The sequence below is a fragment of the Cavia porcellus genome, unplaced genomic scaffold, assembly GCF_034190915.1.
Source record: "Cavia porcellus strain 051 isolate PalLab524CR breed Dunkin Hartley unplaced genomic scaffold, mCavPor4.1 scaffold_21, whole genome shotgun sequence".
NCBI lineage: Eukaryota > Metazoa > Chordata > Mammalia > Rodentia > Caviidae > Cavia > Cavia porcellus.
In genome coordinates, this window is record NW_026947504.1 from 5,171,170 (window position 1) to 5,190,157 (window position 18,988).

The following is an 18,988-nucleotide window of genomic DNA, read 5'->3' on the forward strand; positions in this document are numbered from 1 at the left end:
TTGAATCAGGAAGCCAGCATGACGGACTTCTCCTGGAGGATCAACAGCACCCCTTCCCTTCCAGTTTTTTTGTTTGTCTGTTTGTTTGGTCTTTCTGAGACAGGTCTCGATATGCAGTTCACTTTGAGGTCACTTTGTAGCTTAGACTGGCCTTGAACTTGCAGTGACCCCCTATCTCAGCCTCCCAAGTGCTGGGATTACAAATGTGCGCCTCCAGGCCTGCTCTGGTTCTGCTTGTATGCTGTTGGCGATGGTCCTCAGGTGGGCCCTCCACTCCCAGCACCACGCCAACTCAGTTCAGCTGGGTGTTCAAGGTGCCCACCAGTTGTTGATCTGCCACACTGCCCCTGGCTGCTGTAGGTATGGCTGGGGTAGGAGGCCCGGTTAGGTCAGGTCAGGGTTGCCTTCGGGCATGAGCCGTGTCCTGCCTGCTGTTCTTCACCTTCCCCCAGGGCCTGAGGCCTTTCAGTCCACAATGGAGCTGAAGTGGGAGCTGCCCTCTTAATTCTGAGATGCAGATTCCAGCAATTATTGGTCCTGCCTGTGCCTCAGGTGCCCTCGCCTATGGCCACTAAAGTCCCCAGCCCTGGCTCATGTGGTGTGGTGGTGGAGGCCTGAGGTGGGTCCCATTGCAGGGACTGGTCTTCCGGGGTCTGCAGGGAGACAATGGTATGTTGGGCATTCTGTCACGGGGGCCTTCTGTGTGACCCTGTAGTGTATCCTGACAGGGACTGGGGTAAGGCTCCCCTGCCAAGCCCTTTCCCAGAGAGACAAACACCCTTCTGTGTGGAAGCATGCAGTGTCTCCCACAGCTGAGAAAATCAGTTTTCTAGTGACATCAGGCTGTAAACTTCCTGGCTGTCTCTCATCTGAGAGTGTGAGGCGTTGTTTGTTTTCACTATGGTGCTGGCCCTTGGTCTGCAAGAGGTCACTCTCAGGCCTGGCTCAGGCGCTGTGGGTCCCTGGTTTTTCTCCACTGGGGTTATCACCACCGTGACATTTTGCTCTCATAAGGCTCACCTCTGCTTCATGCTGCAGTGCCAACGGCATCCTCCTACTGGGGAGGCCGCACCCTTTGTGCTGGTCCCCATCCCGGGCTGGGTGAAGCTCTGGCCCATGGCTTCTTAGGACCCAGTAGATGGGCTGGGCTGTGGAGGCTGGAAGGGGGCCCGGGCCGTGTTAGGGAGTGCTGATAGAGGGCCCCAGAGAAGTCAAGTTTACTTTTATTTGACAAAGAAGTGGTCGTTTCAGTTTAACTTAGCACTCTATTTTTACATTTACTAAAGATGGGAGAAGAAACACTCAGCAGAGCGAGTTTTGGCCGAGTAAGCATAGGGAGAAAGGTGCACTCAACAGCAAGCTGCTGTGAGCGTGCACGGAAGCCACACGCGAGGGACCTAGCGTGCTGTCCTTAGGGGTCTGGTAGCCATCCAGGGAGGCTGCTGATGAGAACGGGCCACGCCCCCCGGCGTCTGTGACGCTCACGATGGGACCTGGATTAGGAAGCACGTTTTCCTGATTGCAATGCACGTGTACAAGCCTGCGGTAATTCAGCACGCGCCTACAGGGTGACGCTGCAGTGTAGCGTCTTTCCCCAGGCTAGGAATGGTGGCTCTTCAGAGGTCGTGTGGGGTGCGTCCTGCGCTGTGGTGGCGCTGGTTACCCTGGTCTGCAGACAGCCAGAGCTACTTCATCTGGAGCCGTTTCTCAGGTGCCCGATCTCACTTTCGCCTCCCAGTCTCTAGTGACCGCTGCTTGAGAAAATGGAAGAAATGGAATTCGTTCTTCTCTAGGATGTTTGGTAGAATTCAGCCAAACGCCATTAGGTCCTAGATGTTTTATAGACAGGAGCCTTAACTATTGCATCAGCCTACATTTTGTTTCTTTTTAGTTCACTTTTAGTATGTTGTACACAGCCAGGATTTGTCCACTATTTTCCAGTTTGTTAGGTATAATTGTTCATAATTTCTTTTTTTTTTTTTTTCACATTTTTTTTTTTTTTTTAATTTAAGAGGAAAAAGAGAAAAACACAAAACAAACCAAAGCGGCGTAAGGGTACAAGCAATACAGAACTACAAAACAAAACAAAACAAAACAAAACACCATAACAGTAAGAAATTACCTGCTAGTAGATTACACACTATTTTCTTGAAAATAGTTCCTCAAATCACAGTATCAAAGAACACAAGGTGGACATTCAAACAGGGAGACTGCAAACAGCTGTGTTCAATGTTCCAAAAACATTGATAAAGTCAGCTATTTAACACCCCCAAACACACTTGCTGTTATATCCGTTAGAGCTCCTTTTCTTTTTTTTTTTTTCCCTCTCTTTTTTACAACAAAATTTACACATCTTGGATTTTATTACTCCTTAGTGCTTATTACTTTCTTTGGGGGGGGGTCATAATTTCTTAAAGTTTAAAAATATTTTAGTAGTTTCTTATACCTTTTTATTTCTGTGGTACCAATTGTAACATCTTTATCATCTCTGAATTTATTTGGTTCATCTGTCATCTATTTTCTTGATTAGTCCATCTAAAAGTTTGCTGATTTTGTATATCTTTTTAATAAATTGATTTTTTTGCTTCATTGATCATTTATGTTGTATATGGAGGTGGTTTAAGTTTCAACTTTATTTCTGTTCTGATCTTTGGGAGTTTTTTGTTTGTTTTTGTTTTTGTTTCTTTTGTACCAGGGATCAAAATCACAACCTTGTAGTTAGTTGCCAAGCATGCATGGTGCTGCTAAGCTATATCCCCAGCCCTGTTTATTGTTTCCTTCTCCTAATTTTTGTTTTACTGTATTTTATTTTGGTACTGGAAGTCAAACTCAGGATCTTGTGCTTGCCAGGCAATAGCTATGTCACTGAGCTATATCCTCAGCTCATCTTCTCCTAATTTCGAGTTTAGTTTGTTATTTGCTAAATACTTGAGGTGCCTTGGTAGGTTATTTGAAATCTTTTTTTCTCATTAACCAGAGATCAAGTCGCGGATACTTTACCTCCAAGCTACGTGCTGCTCGTCCCTTGTTATTTTTTGAGACAGGGCTTCACTAAGTCATACAGCTGGCCTATAACCTATACAACCGCTTGCTCAAGCTCCTAGTAGCTGGAGTTCCAGGTATGCACTCCCACAACTAGCTTCATTATGTTTTAGGGGATATGCATTTACTGCAGTAACCTTCCCTCTTAGTACTGCTTTTGCTCTGTCTCTCTCAGATTTTAATATGTCTAATGTTTAGTATGGTCATTTTTTTGTTGTTGTTGTTGTTTCAAAAACTTCTGTTTTTCTTAAGTTTCTTCAGTTACCCATTGGTCATTTAGGAATGTGTTGTTCAATTTCCATATAGTTCTATATTTGCCTCCATTCTTCTTGTGGATTTCTAGTTTTATTCATGGTCTGAGAAGATACATGATATGACTTCAGTAAAAATGTATTGATGGTTGGTTTGCATCCTGTCATATATGATCTATTCTGGAGACAGTTCGGTGTGTCACTGCAAAGAATGTGTATTCTGCTGCTGTTGAATAAAATGTCTGTCAGGTCTATTTTCTTTTTGTTTTTCTTTTTTTTTTTTTTTTTTGAGACAGCATCTCGCTATGCAGTTCAGACAGGCCTGGAGCTCACTTTGTAGACCAGGCTGGCCTCAAACTCATAACAGTCCTCCTGCCTCAGCCTCCCAAGTGCTGGGATTACAGGTGTGTGCCACCACACTTGGGTTTCCCACTGTTTCTGCTTGTCTGGGAAACACTTTATCTCTCCTTCCTATAGGGTCTGAGGGGAATTGCTCCCCTGGTGCCAGGAGCTGGCCTTCAGGACATGCTCCCAGGGGAATGGGGCAGGAATCCCACTCTAGGGTGACAGAGGGAAGGAGTATAGGCCTGGACCTGGGGTCTTGGCTTCGTCATGTTGCCACTGAGAAGAGCCTTCAGAGCAACCTTGGCTTCCTGGCTGGTCTCCTCATGTCTCTAGTCCGAGTGTGTGGGTCCAGTTTCTGCCTCTACTGCCCACTAATTCATCTCTTCTCTCTCAGAGGTGTGTGCGTGGCCCCAGCGCAGCACAGCAGCCCCTGCGCAGATGAGTGGTGATGTCTGCATCCACTCCTGGTCTTGCTCCTACTACCTGGACCTTGAGAAGCGATGGGTCCCTGGGAGACTGGCCTTGATGCCTTGCACACTGAAGTTCACGGCAGACGGGGTCGGAGCCGTTCTTGTGAGCCTGCACCTCTCCAGCATTGTGGCGATCAAGAAGGAAGCCTCACACTTCATCTTCAGTGCCATCACCATCCTGGAGCAAGGCCACCACAAGTACTGGTTCAGCTCTCTGCGACCCAGCCGCAATGCCGTCTTTAATGTCATGGAGCACTTCTGGAGGGAGCTGCTATTGTCCCAGCAGGGTGCTGTTGCAGAGGCCACCTCCCCCGCCCTGAGCAGAGGGCAGGAGCTGACCAGGCTGATGGCTCACTCCCAGAGGCGCCTAGAAGATACTGCCAGGGTCCTGTACCACCAGGGTGAGAAGCTGGAAGGCGTCATGAAGGGCCTAGAAAAGATGGAGTCAGACCTGGATGTGGCTGACAGGTGGGACCCGCTGAGGGGAGAAGGATGTGAACCCTGTGGCTGGCCTGCGCCCTTTGAGGGTGGCACCAGGAGCCCCATGTGGGTGGAGGTCCCTGAGGTGGGATGAACATCTTATGGTGACGAGCCCTGCTGCTGGAGGTGACACACATCCCCTTTTAGTGATGGTCTGGGTCACACTGTATCATACTTCTCGTGTGTGCGTTTCCAGATGTGTTTCCTGGTGGACCTTGTGGAGCTCAGGGTTTACTCCTCAGAATGGGAAGTTTTCCCAAATTGTTTCTCCACTTAAAAGCATGGTCTGCACAGAACTTCCTTTTTGCATGTCTGTGATCCTTCACTGATTTTCTTACATGTTCCCTCTTCTTTTGCTTCGTGCTTTTATTTCTCTTCAGCTTTATATTTGTGAAATTTTCTTTTACCCTGTCCCATGCTCTCTGTGTGATGGGGGATACAGCAGTAGGCTGGAAATCAGTGCCTCATGCTGGGGACCTGGCCAGGCTTGATGAGGGGCTGCTCTTTGGAGCACACACCCCCAAGGATGATGGATGTGATGTCACCCGTGCTTGGTGGGCACCAGGCCTGGCAAGCCACTCTTCTTGTCCAGTGTGGTCCCTGTACCACCCCTGCTTAAAGAGGCTGTGCAGCCTCCATTGCTGACTGCCATTCATATGGCTGGGTCTGCCCCACCAGATGTTTGCTCTGGGTCACGTCTTTGTCCTGTGCCTGGGGAGTGAAGTATTGGCTTGCCCCTTAGTAACACCTTCCCACTATACTTCTTGGAAGATATCCTTTAGAATGCTCTCTTTAGCACACCTAGCTCAAACTGGGTTTAAGTTTCTGTATGTATTGCTCAAGCATTAGTTGTTTGTTTTTGTCTTTTTTGAGACTGGTCTCACTATGCAGTTCAGGCTAGCCTTGAACTCACTTTTATAGCCCAAGCTAGTCTTGAACTCCGAAGAATCCTCCCACCTCAGCCTCCTGAGTGCTGGGATTATAAGCATGAGCCACCACGCCCAGCTCTCTGCGGCAGGGATTGAACTCACGACCTCGCGCTTGTCATGCAGGCACTTAGTAAATCCCCGGCCCCCACACATTAGTTTTGAAGTAGATTCTTTCTCTGTCAGGAATAGTTGTGCTTGCCTGTCTTCCCAGGTACTTGGGAGGCTGAGGCAGGAGAGTTGCAGGTCCAAGAACAACTCAGCAAAACCTATCTCAAAAATTTGATACAGAGTTGGAGAGTTAGCTCAGTAGTAGAGTGCTTGCCTAGCAAGCCTGAGCCCTTGAGTTCAATCCCCAGTGCCACAGAAAAATAAAAGTGGAAAGAGGTAGGAGGGAAGGGGAAAGTAGGAATTTTTGTGTTTGTAGTTACAGCAGTCTCCCTCCCACTCCCAGGTTTGCTGTCCTCAGTGAAGTCCCTTTGAGTGTGTGTGGATTGTGGTGGCATGATGATGTGACACCTCTCTGTGTGCTCCTGCCCTGCACAGCCGCACAGTGGACCTGAGACCTGAATGCTAGGGTATCGTGGTACCTGTGTTCAGGGCCTCAGCGTTACGCAGCCAAGGCCCCAGCACGCAGAGCAGGGATCCTGGTGACGCAGATCACCGAGCACAGCTGGAAAGTGCCTCCGAGACTGTGTCCATACCTGTGCTCTACTATGCTGTCCAAATTGCTCAGTTCTTATTCAGGGTTGCTCTTATTCTTTCCCTGTACGTGTCTTATAAACGGAGTGGGTTTAGGGGTCTGTGCAGTCCCCTTTGCCCTGAAAGTGGTCCTACTCTGCTGGGGGATGCGGGCCTGGCCCAGGCTTGCTGCCTTGCAAGACGCCCTGGCTCCTGGCCCTGGAGGGGGGTGTGTAATCAGTGAGCACAGAGCTGCATGCTCTTCCACAGCACCCAGCAGGCTCTGGAGAATGCTCAGGAAAGGACGTTGAGGCAGAGGGGCTGTGATGACAGCACTGTGAACCCAGTGCAGCCACAGAGACCAGTGATTGCAGCAGCTCTGACTCAGAGTTGTGCTCAGCAATGCCCCAAGAGCTGAACCCGGGGCCCATCTTGGGCAAAGTTGAGTGCCAGCACCTTCCACCTTAGGGGAGGGAAGCCAGAGGCCTGGAGTAGGGATGGCAGCATGTTCTTCTCAAGGGACCTGTTCACACAGGCTCCCCAAGGTCTCACACGTCATTGCCACAGCACGAGAAGGGGCCCAGCAGCTGGACAGGCAAGGCTCAAAAATAACAGCAGGAGCTGGGCTCCGTGGTGTCTTGTCCTTCGGTGCTGTGGGAGCAGCTGGCTCCTGTATGCTGGCGTGTCATTGCCAGGGGGGCTAGGATGGGTTTGAGACGGTGGCTGCTTCTGTCACACAAGTGGGTCAGAGACCATATTGGTGCAGAGGCGGCACCTTGGCCTGAAGGGTGCAGCTGCTGTCACACAGTGCAGGGGGCTGGAAGGACATCCCGCTGGAAGCACAAAACTGTGTGACTTCATGCAAACCTGAATCCAGAGCAGCCCAAGGAAGAGCAGTGGCTTCCAGAGGCGGGGGTGGGGGGGGGTGGGTAGCAGGCACCCCAGCTGGCCAGCCAGGAGGAGTGCAGGCTGCAGGTGCTACACACAGGAGGTGACTAGGCATCTTGCTGTGTCACCTGGCTCAGAACAGCTAAAAACAAAGGGTCCCGGGTGTTCTCATCACAAAGGAGCCGTATGATATGTGGGACAGCAGAGAATGGAGTTTCTGAGGTGATCACTGTGGAATACATGTGATGCTGAGACATCTGCGCCCATGAAGAGGTACATTTATCATCAATGGGAATCTAAGCAGTGAATTGAGCAGTGGAGTAGTCTGACTGTCAGAGGCCCACAAAGATCGCCTTCTAGTCACGGGTGCCGAGGGGCAGTGCTGAGCCGCACTACATCCCGACACGGGCTCTGGGTCATTTATCCACACTTGTTCATGCTGGCCCTTGGGAAGGCTCGGCAAGTATTTTGTCAGATCCTCATCAAGGCAAGGTTTCCCTGGTTCTCCTCATGGCAGGTGATTTTCCTTGGTCCCCTGGACACCTGGAGAACTGATTCACAAGACCATGTTAGCCTAAGTGGCCTCAGGCCCTGGCACAGGAGGGGACAGGCTGTCCAGCTCCCCAGCAGGTCACACACACAGCTCTGTGTCACTTTTGGCTGGGTTTGGACTCCTGGATGCTGTTGGCTCTTCTGAGACCTGACAGTTTGTGGCTTGTTGGGGATGCAGAGGCCTCAGAGAGCTCATTCTCTCCCGGCTTTTCTCTCCTTCTGACCTTCAAGCTGTGTGCTTCCTGTACATCTGTCTTCACATGAGATTCTTCCATCTGGCAAAGTTCCCATTTCTGTTGTACTTTTTCTTTGAGGTTTCATTTGATTCATTGATTTCTATCTTTTATGGGTAGTTTCTCTTTAACCAGTCATTGCCACCGTGTACACTTCATTAAAAAGGGGTTGCCTTTCCCTCTTTGGGCACTTCCAGTGGTTACTCCACCGTTCAAGCCATGCAGGAAAATGCAGACTGCAAGTCAGCTTCTCCTGTACTCTCCCTGATGGCCGGCACTGACCCCAGTGCGGGTTCTAATCCCTGCTCAGCTCCACACTGCTTGCTTGCTGATAGCACCACCCACAGGCTCCATCTCACCTGGAATTTGGACTCAACCCTGCTGGCTATAAATCAGGATCCCCTCCGCCTTCCTTGAGATGAATGAACTTGCTCCCCAGCTCACAGGGCTATGGACAGTGGCTCACTTCCTAGTTTCTCATCAGGGCAGCACCAGGCTGCAGATGAGGGGTGCAAGGGGCAGATATGGGGAGGCTGGGCTTCCTGCCCTCATTGGACCCCGCCCTGCCTATCTGCAGATCCCAGGAAGCCCCCTGAGCCCTGGCCTTGGAGTGATGAAGGCTTCATGGCAGGGGCAGGACTGAGTGAGTCTCTGGGTCCTCTGCCCTCCTAGAGGCCAGGCAGTGCTGGGAGTCCCAGTGCTGGGACCTTGCCTGGGTCTTTCCATGTCAGCCGGTCTGAAGCCACTCAGAGAGTGGGGCTATAGGTGTGTGTATGCACATGGGGCCCTCAGCCCAGCATTAGCATCCTGTTCTTTTACTATAGTGGGGGATTCCTGGCCCCTCCAATTTGCTGAAAGCTTTCGCATGCAGCTTCCTTTCCACACCTGTTGTGATTAGTGACCCTGCTGTTTCTCTAAGGTGATGGATTTCAGGGATTCGGTCACCCTCATCTCTGTGGGGTGAGCTTACAATTTGTTCCTGTCCCAAAGGCCTCAGCTGTGCACGCTGATGCTTTCCCAGGCACTACTTATGGGCGGGGAGTGCCATCCTGTCAGTTGTGGTATGCAAGTTGTGGTGTGGTCTGACAGGGGAGCCTTCCTTTTTTAGACAGTTCCTCCCCTTTCCCTTTCTCAGGGTACTTTGTACATTTTAGGTCCCACTAACTCCTGTAGTTTTTAGATCTGAGAGTAACCCGCTATCTACCTAAGTGGTTCTGAACTTTTTACCTTGAGCTTGAGCTTGAGCTGTATTCCTTTACTGACTAAAACCTCAAGGTTTTCCTTCCTTCTAGCTGAGTATTTCTCCACTGCACAAAAGTTTCATGACTTTCCCACCTATCTGCAGCTTTTGGACGAGCTGTCCTATTTCTCTCTGGTTCCCTGTCACATAGAGCATCATTTTCTCATCTTTGACTTTCAGTTCATTAACCCTCTTTCAGGTAGATTATATTTCCTATTCGGAGCATCTCGATGGACCCTATCTCCTGATCTCTTCTGCCTGTGTTTCTTTTTATAGTGTATCAAGGCCATCAGAGATTATAGCCAGTCTTCCCTGCCTCATCTCTGCTATGCTATTTTTCTGCTGTTGGTTGTCTACTTTTCTCCCATTCCACTGTCTGCCCCATTCGTTAAGGCTTTTCTGCCACTATTGCTGGAATCCTGGAGATATTTTCTATCTCTCTCTAGAATGTCCTTCAGTATGTTTTGTAGGGTTGGATTGGTGGTCCCGAACTCCCACAGTTCCTCTTTGTCATGGAAACATCTTGTTTCTCCATTCATTTTTGAGAGACATTTTTTCAGGGTACATCAATCTGGGTTGGAGGTTATTTTCTTTCAGGGCTTGGAATACTTCGCTCCAAACTCTTCTTGATTTGATAGTTTGTGTTGAGAAGTCTCATGATTTTGATGGGTTTTCCTTTATAGGTGATCTGTTTCTTTTCTTTGACTGCTTTTAATATTCTGTTCTTGTGATGAATTTCTGGGATCTTGATTATTATATGTCTGGGTGTAGATCTGTTTTGGTTGTAGCTGGCTAGAGTTCTATATGCCTCATATATCTGAATATCATTTCCTTTTCCTATGCTTGGAAAGTTTTCCTTAATTATTTGAATTAGCCTTTGTATTTCATTAGTGTTTACTCCTGCTTCTTTGCTCACATTTTTTATTCTTAAGTTATAGATCCTCTTGTCATCTTTGAGCCTTTGTATTGTTATTTCTTAGTTCCTTGGGTTTTTTTTGGTCTTTTTCGTTTTTATCGGTACCAGGGATCAAACTCACGACTGCCTATTTGCAAGGCAGGCGCTTATGCCGCTGAGCTAAACCCTCAGTCCTAGTTCCTTGTTATTTTTAAGAGATCGTTCCTTTCACGGTCACACATTGCAAATCTGTCTTCAAGTTTTGAAAGTCTAACTTTAGTTTCTTTCAAGGAATTTTGCCAGCTTTCTTTCTTTCTTTTTTTTTGGCCAGCTTTCAATGGAGTTTTTAATTTCCTGGCAATCTCTTTGGACCTGTTTGATATATTCTAGATTTTGTTTATATTCTTTTTTTTTTTTGTCTTTTTCCTTTTTATCGTTACCAAGGATCGAACTCACGACTGCCTGCTTGCAAGGCAGGTGCTTATGCCACTGAGCTAAATCCCCAGCCCCTTGTTTATATTCTTCATCAAAGGTTTCTCTCCTTTTTCTGAGTTCCTCCATTCTTCCATCTGTGTCTTCTTGAGAGGTGCTTAGCATTTCTTTTATTAACTTTTTATATCTTGCATCACTAGAATTAGAACTTCAGTTTTAAATTTGTCTATGAGGTCACAAAGGTATTTCTATATGTCTGCTGATGCTGTGTCCTGTATTTACCTCTCCTGGACTTACTTTCTCTGGGTCAGTGGCTGGAGGCTTTTTCTTGTTTCTTTCTCTTGTCATGTTTCTGGTTTCTTTCAGACAGGTGTATGGTGGAGGTTACAGGTCCTTTCTGTATTGTTTACAGTTTTTCTGAAGTGTGTTGGCTAGGGGCTTGCTGCCCTCTCCAGTTTGCTGTTGATTTGTGAAGTGGACGCAGGGCAATGTTGACTAGCCCCTCTCCTCTGAGCCGGTCAACCAGCAAATGCCTTCACCCCGTTAGTCTATGCTGTGCAGATGTCACAGGTTTGGGATAGTTTCATCTATGGCTATTGAGTCCCCACCAGGGGCATGACCCAGCCCAAGCAGATCCCACCAGTCCTCTTTGAGCCAGGAGAGCTGACTGACACCACTGTGATTCCAGGTTCAGGCCCAACTCCAATACGTCGTCCAGCCAGTCACCCCCTCTGCGGGACCCAATTCCTAGCACTCACTACGGGTTAGTGCAGCTCTCCACATTGGTTCTACTCTCCATTGGGCCACATCCTCCCACCAAGGGCCTTGGGCTCACCAACCCCCAATTTCAGTGCTACTGCGACTTCAGACTTCAGACTTCAGCAAGAGCGACTGAGCAACAGCAACCGACCCAGCGACCTTGATCGTAAGTTGTCTGACTCCAAGACACACCCAGCACAGCATGGGACCAGTTCCAGTGAGAGTGTGTCTGGTTCTAGCCTTTCATCCATGTTTTTCCTTCCTTTCTTTCTTTTTTCTTTTTCCTCAGTTTCTTCGTGGGTCGTGAGAATCACTCTCCTTTGGTCTGGTTTTCTCCATGGTATTAAATTCTAATATCTGAGTTGTTTATCTCAGAGAGGTCTCTCAGAGATCCTGCTACATGTCAATCCACCATCTTCCCAGAGCCAGTTTAACTTTTTAAAATCACTTCAAAAAACCAGATTTGATCTTTAGTAATGCTTTATTGTTTTGTTTTCAATTTTGTTGGTTTCTACATTTCATTTCTTCCAAGGCTGGTAGGATGGGAGGGGAGGGGTGGGGTAGGGTGGAATCAAGGCCTCATGCATATTTAGCAAGCAAGTGCTCTCTCTCAAGGGGCTGTATCCCAGTCCCAGCATGGATCACCAATTTTAAACATTATTTTCTGTGATTTTCATACAAGCACATTGAACCCTATACTTTCTCTCTAATGTCTGCCCTATTTTCTTTCCATTTATACTGAATTTTCATTCACTTTATTTTTGGTCCTGGAAATTGAACTCAGGACCTTGCCCTTGCAAGGCAGGTGCTGTGCTGCTGAACTATGTCCCTAGCCCTAGTTTGTCAAATCTTGCTTGGTGAAACTTAAAATTCTGTTACTAAGTGCTCTTGCTAAGTCTTTCTGTTGGATTGATTCCCCTGTGACTGTGCACTGCCCCTGAGTCCTCCTTAGCTTTTAGCATGCTAGATGGTGCATCTGTGTGCAGTCCATTGCTTTCCCTGCGTCTGCATTTTCGTATTTTACAGAACATCTTGTAGACAAGCTGCGGCTGGATCTTGTATCTTCAGGCCGATAGACTGCCTTCTGACTAGAGCATCTAGCCCATGTGCGTGAAGCATGACTATTATACACGGGTCAGTGTCTTTCTCTCCTCTTGCTGCTTGCTTCTGACATTTGCTTTCCTGCCCTTCTTTCATCTTTCTCTCATGGTGAGTCATCAGATGTACCTCTTGGAGGTGGTAGTGGTTCCTTTGGAGTCTGCTGTCCAGCATGGTAGCTGGAACTGAGTTATTAAGAAGTATGCTGTTCCTCGGTTGCACTGGCTGTGTTTCAAGTGTGGACGGCCACCACCACCTCCTCCCCTGTCAGACAGTGTAGACATGGGACCTGTCCATATTCAGCTGTTCAGAGCCTGAGGTCAGATTAGTTGAGCCCCAGGCTGTGGCAGCATTGCACGGCAAGGGCAACACTGCCACAAGGTGTGTGTGTGCTCAGCCGTACTGCTGTTAGCTGAGCTGCTTCAGGTGGTGCCTGCCCTGCCCTGATCCTCTGGTTCTGCTCCTCAGTTATGCAGGTGGCAAGTAGCTCTGCTAGTCCATTAGATGGGCCCTTAAGGGAAGACTGGCCATAAGATGGGAATGCTTCGAAAAGGTTGGCACAGCCTTCCAAAACTTAAAAAGCATCGCTCTTTAACTGGCTGGCTAGGGTTTTCTTCTTACTCTTTCAGATTGCTGACAGAACTGGAGTCCCCGTCCTGGTGGCCTTTTAGCTCCAAGCTTTGGAAGACGCCAGAAGAAGTGAAGCCTAGGGAAGCTATGCCCATGGCTGATGGAGAGCCATGTGGAAAGGAAGAGGTCATGATCCAGGTCCCTGCAGTGATCTCCCGAGGAGAAGAGGCTCCTGTGCAGCCAGGAGGGCTCACTGTCCTTGTGTCCACCCTGGAAATCCAGGACTCCCACAATGCACTCCTGCATAGGTTCCGGAGGGCAGACGTGGACAGTGTGGAGGTCCGCTCACCCTACGAAGTCAGCATTCGCCAGCGATTCATTGGGAAGCCTGACGTGGTGTACCGTGTGCTGTCTGCCAGGATGCCAGAGGTCATCCCCATTTTAGAAGTGCAGTTCAGTGAGAAAGTCGAGCTGCCAGGAGACGCCGACACGGAGGGGCTTGGGAGCTCAGAAGCGGCTTCCCAGGTGGCAGGGACCCGCCCTGTGTGGCCCACAGGTGAGCAGACCTGGAGGAGTGAGGCTACCCCTGTGGAGCGGAGTGGAATAGAGCGGGTCTTGCTCCTTGCCCATGTGGACATGGGCAGTTGGGGGCTGAGTGTCGCCAGACCCACCTGTGCTGCAGGCTTGGTTCTGGATGGAGCTTGCAGGAGGCTGGAGGACCCTCAGGAGTGGGGCTTCAGGCAAGGTCCTGAGGTCGAGGGCACAGCCTGCCCCCATCTTTTCACCTCGTTTTCACTTTTCTGCTCGCAGTAAGGCAGGTGGGAGGCACCTCGGTCCTTCTGTGAGCCTGTCACCAAGTGCCGCCCTCAGCCTCAGGCCTGAGCAGTGGGCCACATGGTCTGGACCTGGGGTCCTGCAGGGCCAGAGGAACATTAGACCCCAACTCCTAAGTTCATTACCTTGGATGTCTCTTTATTTTTTTTTTTTTTTTTATATTTTTTTGTCTTTGAGACAGGGTCTCGCCATGCCTTTCAGGCTGGCCTTCGGCTCACTTTGTAGCCAAGGCTAGTCTTGAACTTGCAAGGATCCTCCTGCAGGTGTGCCTCACCACGCCCAGCCAGTTGTCTCTTTATTGTGGTCAAATGCAAAGTTGGAAAGGGTCCTGCCAAGCTAGTATGCTGTGAAGGACTAGAAGCTGAGGTGAGGCAGAAGTCTCTTAGCTAGCTGTCTTGGAGGTGCAAGCAGCCCTGTTTGTGTAGCCTCAGGAAGAGCCACAGGAGAGTGACGCTGTATCATGAGAAGCCGGAGCGGGGGACCAGGCTTATCCCTCCAGGGCACCTCAGAGCAGTATCCATCGCCCAGGAGATGGTGTGGTGATCTGAGGACCCCTCGAAGCTCATCTCAGGCCCCATGTCCTCCCACATCACAGCCGGGGGCCTGAGACATGCTTGTGACATGTCCAGGACATATAGCCTAGGGCTTCCATGACACCCAAGCGTGAAGGGCGTGCCCAGGCCTGCCTGGCCAGTGTGGCCCTGCCCTGCGGAGGAGCTGCCCTCCCCAGCAGCTCTGCCATGTCCCCTTCCCGGCCTAGCCCAACCACCTGCCCTGGCATTGACCACATCTCTCCGGCCACCGCGTCTCCATATTGGAGTTTGTGGACTCAAGAGGGTGGCAGGACACAGTTGGGAGGGTTCACTCACTGGTGTGAAGCATCACAGTCACCAGGGCCTGCCACAGGTGCAGCTGGGTGTGCTGTGGCCCAGAGCATCCCGGATGAGGGTGAGAGCAGGGTACAGAAGGAGATGAGGACAAAGAAGGAACAAGGGAAACGATGCCACCTGCAATAGCACCCAGCAGTCCCAGTGAGGAAAGGAGCGGCCAGGCCAAGTCAAAGGAGGCATCTGGGCCCAGTGGGAAGGCAAACCAAGGCCAGGGAAGCAGGAAGTGTGGTGGACCTGGGGAAGGGAGGCTGAGGAGGGCATAGGGCGTCACATTCAGGGGAGGAGCACCTGTCCCAGCAGCGTGAGGCCTGAGCAGGAGACGGCTGAGTGTGACTTGGCAGGCAGCGTGAGGACTGGGGTCCCTATGTGTCCGTGTGCAGTGCCCAGTGAATCACATCCCACCTCTGTCTGTCCTGCATGGGAGTCGCATGCCTTCTGTAAGAAGCAGCTCTTGTCCTGGCCCCTGTGCTCTATCCAGTGTCGTCCCTTGGAGATGCCCTCCGATCTGACGGGATCTCTCCTGGTGCAGACCCTCTTCCCTCCGGCAGATCCTTTTGTGGAGCTTGTGCCCAGTGGCATGTGGTCATCCTGTCCTGTGTGGCACACAGGATCCAAGCCCATGTCCTGCCTTCTGTGGGGCAGGCACCAGCTTCCATCCCTGTGTTGGGGTGGTGGCACACTGCAGGTAATATATGGCTCCCTGCTTGCTTTGCCTCCTGGTGGACACTCTGGCACATGGAGTTTGCTCAGTGAGAGGTGCAGCCCTTTTTGTTTTTTGCTTTTGCATCTTGGCCTTGAAGGTTTTCACACTGAGCTAAGTCTCCAGCCCTTGCTAAGTTACTGTGCAGGCTGGGCTCAGATCTGTAATCTTCCTGCTTCGGCTTCTGGAGCACAGTTGCCTGCTGTCCTGTTTTCCAAGGATGGGTGTGCCTAGTGGCTCATGGGCTGGGGACCCAGCCTTGTGGCTATGTGTAGGAGTTGCCGTGAATGGCCTTGGGTCCTGGGTGCCTTGCACCTCTGTTGGCCCTTTCGTGCTGTCTGGAGTTAGAGCCAGCGCAGACCTAGGAACCCGCTGTAGCCACACGGGGGCAGTGTCACCACAGCCGCAGGCTTCTTTGAGGGCACTGAGGTCTCCGCAGCAGGAGTAGCCCTGGAGGCCTGGGTGTGGTCTGGTTGGAGGCTGTGCAGGCCTGTGAGGGGAGGGCTATGACACGTGGGAGAAGGGCTGCGCTCTTGGGTGTGCGTGTGAGCCCTGCAGCTTGGGTGTCCAGGGCCCAGGACCCGCTCTGTGCATACCTTTGCTCCTGGCCTGGGAGCGGCTGTTCACAGCAGTGCTGACATGCATGGAAGCCAGATTCTGCACAAGACTTTTTGCTCAGCCAGTGCTCAGAATGTCCTGAGGCTCTGGATCTTTGGGCTTGGAATATTTGGTGCCAACCCAGAAGTGATCTGGGTTCCACCCCATGTGATAGAAGTGCTGGGGGTTCAGGGGGCCTGACCAGAAGGCCACCTAGAGGAAGCTGTCTGGCTGTGTACCTTACCACGTAGGAATGCACCAAATGCTGCCGTTCCGGCCTCAATGCCCTGTGCTGCCCTTCCTGCGGGCCACATGTGCAGTTATATGTCTGCAGCTCTTGGGCTCCCAGAGTCAGCGCCCAAACCCCTACTGGGTCACAGGCTCAGTATGCTTCCTGGCCTCTTCCAGGGTGTGCGGTCCCCCTTGTCTCCTTTCCTCAGGAGCCCCTACTGCTACCTTTATTGAACATGACTGTTACTGAGGGGAATGGTCATTCTCCTTAGATGTTCAAGTATCCAGGGACCAAGTTGGCACCAGCTGTGGTGGTGGCAGGACCTGGCTTCCTGTGTCCTGGCCACATGCAACTGCGGAGAGCATCCAAGCCCAGGCCCTCGTGGTGATGTGTGACACCCAGGGGGAGCCCTGCCTTGGCTCGGGTTGTATGCAGAGTGTGGGCGTCGCTGCCCTGTGGCCCCTGGCAGCTTTGGCTCCACTCCCCAGAGCTGCACTGGAGCCATAGATCCTTGTAAGGAAGCACTGAGGACACGTGCAGAGTTGGGAGTCAGGGGCCACAATAGGGGCAGGCTTTCGGCGCCCCCTGACTGCTTCAGGTTGCCCCCTTCATGCCTGGCCAGTGTCCTGTGTCAGGTCTCACTGTCCTGTGGAGGCCGTGAGGGGCTGTGCAGGGAGCACCACAGCCTCAGTGCTGGACAGACACAGGCTAGAAGCCAGGCTGCTGCAGCCAGGGCTTTCAGAGAGTAGGGTAAGAGAGCAGCAGTCCCAGAGATGTGTCCCAGGGTGGCTCAGAAGCCAGGGGAGTAGGGTGGGTATGGTGCCAAAGGGCCTCGCTGCTGCAGGCTCTCTGCCTTCTTGTCCTGCCCACCTGCAGGCGTCCTGGACAGGAACTGGAGGTGGCTCATTAGGGTTAGGAGCTGGAGCAGTGGTGAACACCCTGTCTCTCTCCTGGGCAGTATGGAGCTGCATAGCTACATGCTGAGCTGTTCAGCTTCTGCCCTCAGGCCAGCAAGAGCACTTCCCTTCCTGCTGTGTCCAGCAGGGCCTGTAAGCTGCAGTGTCATGTCCTCAGAGCGCCCTCCATTTCCTCACTGCCTGACCAGTACACTGACCACGCCTCCCTTCATTTACAGAGCCTGCCTTACACAAAGAAGCCAGACCTTCACTGCAGCCATTACCGGGGCTGTGGTTGCTGGGGGTGCAGCTGGAGCTGTTCTTTGGGTACTGGCTGTGGCCACCAAGAGCCATGTTTCACTGCACAGTTGGCACCTCAGCAGCCCTGCCCTGTCCTGGGTGTAGTCACTCAGTGTGTAGGTATTCAGAGAGGCTGAAGCCCAGGGGCCACCCTGAGCCTTGGAGATGCCTGGCCCCTTCAGCTCTGCCTGCCTGGGGAGTGCAGCTTACTGCCCTGGCAAATGGGTACACACACAGTGGAGCGCAGCCCAGGGTTGGCCATTTCCTGTGCTCTGAACCACAGTGCTCTGTGGAACAGCTCAGCCACCCCTGCGGTTTCCTGGTGGTGTGTTGCATGGGCCTTTCACCACGGTCCAGCAGTTCTGGGGTTTGATTTTCTACATCTTTAATTTTCTCACACAGAGCTGATTGAGTGGGGTGAAGTGCTTCTTTAGAAAGATGGAGTGAGCTGTGGGGATCTACAGTGCTGCACACTTGGGGTATGGGATCAGGCAGACCTTGGGTGGGACACACACAGATACCCAGCTGGACCAGCACTCAGGCAGGCCCAACTGCCCAGTGAAATTCCGACATGCGTGAGGTTTTTGGCTTCTGAAAGCCATCCCCACTGACCTCAGCTTTCTGTTCCAGTATCCGGGCTCATGGGCTGTGCTGCACCTGCAGGAGGCCAGAAGGGCAAGCAGCCACACCTGCAGGGCGCCCAGCCACTGCTTTCCGAGGGGGATACCAGGGAGCTGACACAGGTGAGGCCTGGCTGACCTCTCACGGGGTGAGGAGGAGGGTGTGCTGGTCCCCAACCTGGAAGGAGAACAGGAAGAGCTGCCTGCTCAGAGCCCTATGTTCCACACCTGAAATTTGCACAGCAGGCAGAGCTGGCCTGTGTATGTGTGTATGCACACATAGGTGCCTGTGGGCTGTAGGTTATGCCTACACTGTGTGTGTGTGCGTGCGCTATAGGTTATGCCTGTACTGTGTGTGTATGTGCTGTAGGTTATGCCTACACTCTGTGTGTGTGTGTGGCACATGCATGTGACTGTAGGTTATACCTACATTGTGTGTGTGTATACACGTGTGTGTGGACTGTAGGTCATGCCTATACTGTGTATGTGTACGTGTGCCTGTGTGCTCTGCTCATGCCATTGCATGTACTGTGCAGGTATTGCTTGTGTGAGTGCTTTGTGCCTTTTTGTGCTCTGTGTGTGTGCACATATACTTGCATGTATACTGGTTTGCTCGGTACCATGTTCTAAAGGAGGCTCACCTCCTCCCCAGGAGATTGAAATCCTTTTGGCCTGGATGTTTTTAACCAGTTTTCCTGTGGTCTTGTTGACTGTGTCATGCCTTTTTGTCCTCTCATAGTTTGGAAGCAGGGCCTGGCCATTGTACCATTTCATTTGCAGATAACAGTAGTTAAAAAACACAACATTCTGCTCATCTCACCTTAAAAAGAAGAGCAGTCCTTCTTGTGTCTCAGTGAGTACCCTGTCCTCCTGATGACACACAGCCACTTGCCCACCTTGGTCCTGTAAATGGTCTGTGGCCAGGTGTCCTGAGACCTGCTAGGAGGTGCTGCCCATGTCCGGTGGGGTGGAGTGGCGGGTGGCCTGCTGAGCCTGTGTATAGATCCTGCACTCAACACAGACACAGCCTCTCTCTGCTCAGCTGCTGTCTGGGAAA

General features: G+C 51.2%; 1 protein-coding gene across 6 annotated transcripts in view; it reads left to right on the plus strand.

Annotated features, from left to right (window-relative positions):
* The window catches only part of Snap47 (synaptosome associated protein 47), a 35,325-nt gene that overhangs the window by 5,777 nt on the left and 10,560 nt on the right, over positions 1–18,988 (plus strand). For 3 of the 6 annotated variants that reach the window (XM_063232829.1, XM_063232826.1, XM_013140859.3), the window contains exons 2-4: positions 4,033–4,576; positions 12,922–13,418; positions 17,942–18,054. In XM_063232829.1, the coding sequence (XP_063088899.1) occupies positions 4,077–4,576; positions 12,922–13,418; positions 17,942–18,054 (1,110 nt within the window). In that variant the 5' untranslated portion in view covers positions 4,033–4,076. Of the gene's footprint in view, positions 1–2,979; positions 3,120–4,032; positions 4,577–11,123; positions 11,361–12,921; positions 13,419–17,941; positions 18,055–18,988 lie in introns of those variants that run through there. The other 3 variants (XM_063232827.1, XM_063232830.1, XM_063232828.1) reach the window with 3 other exon arrangements.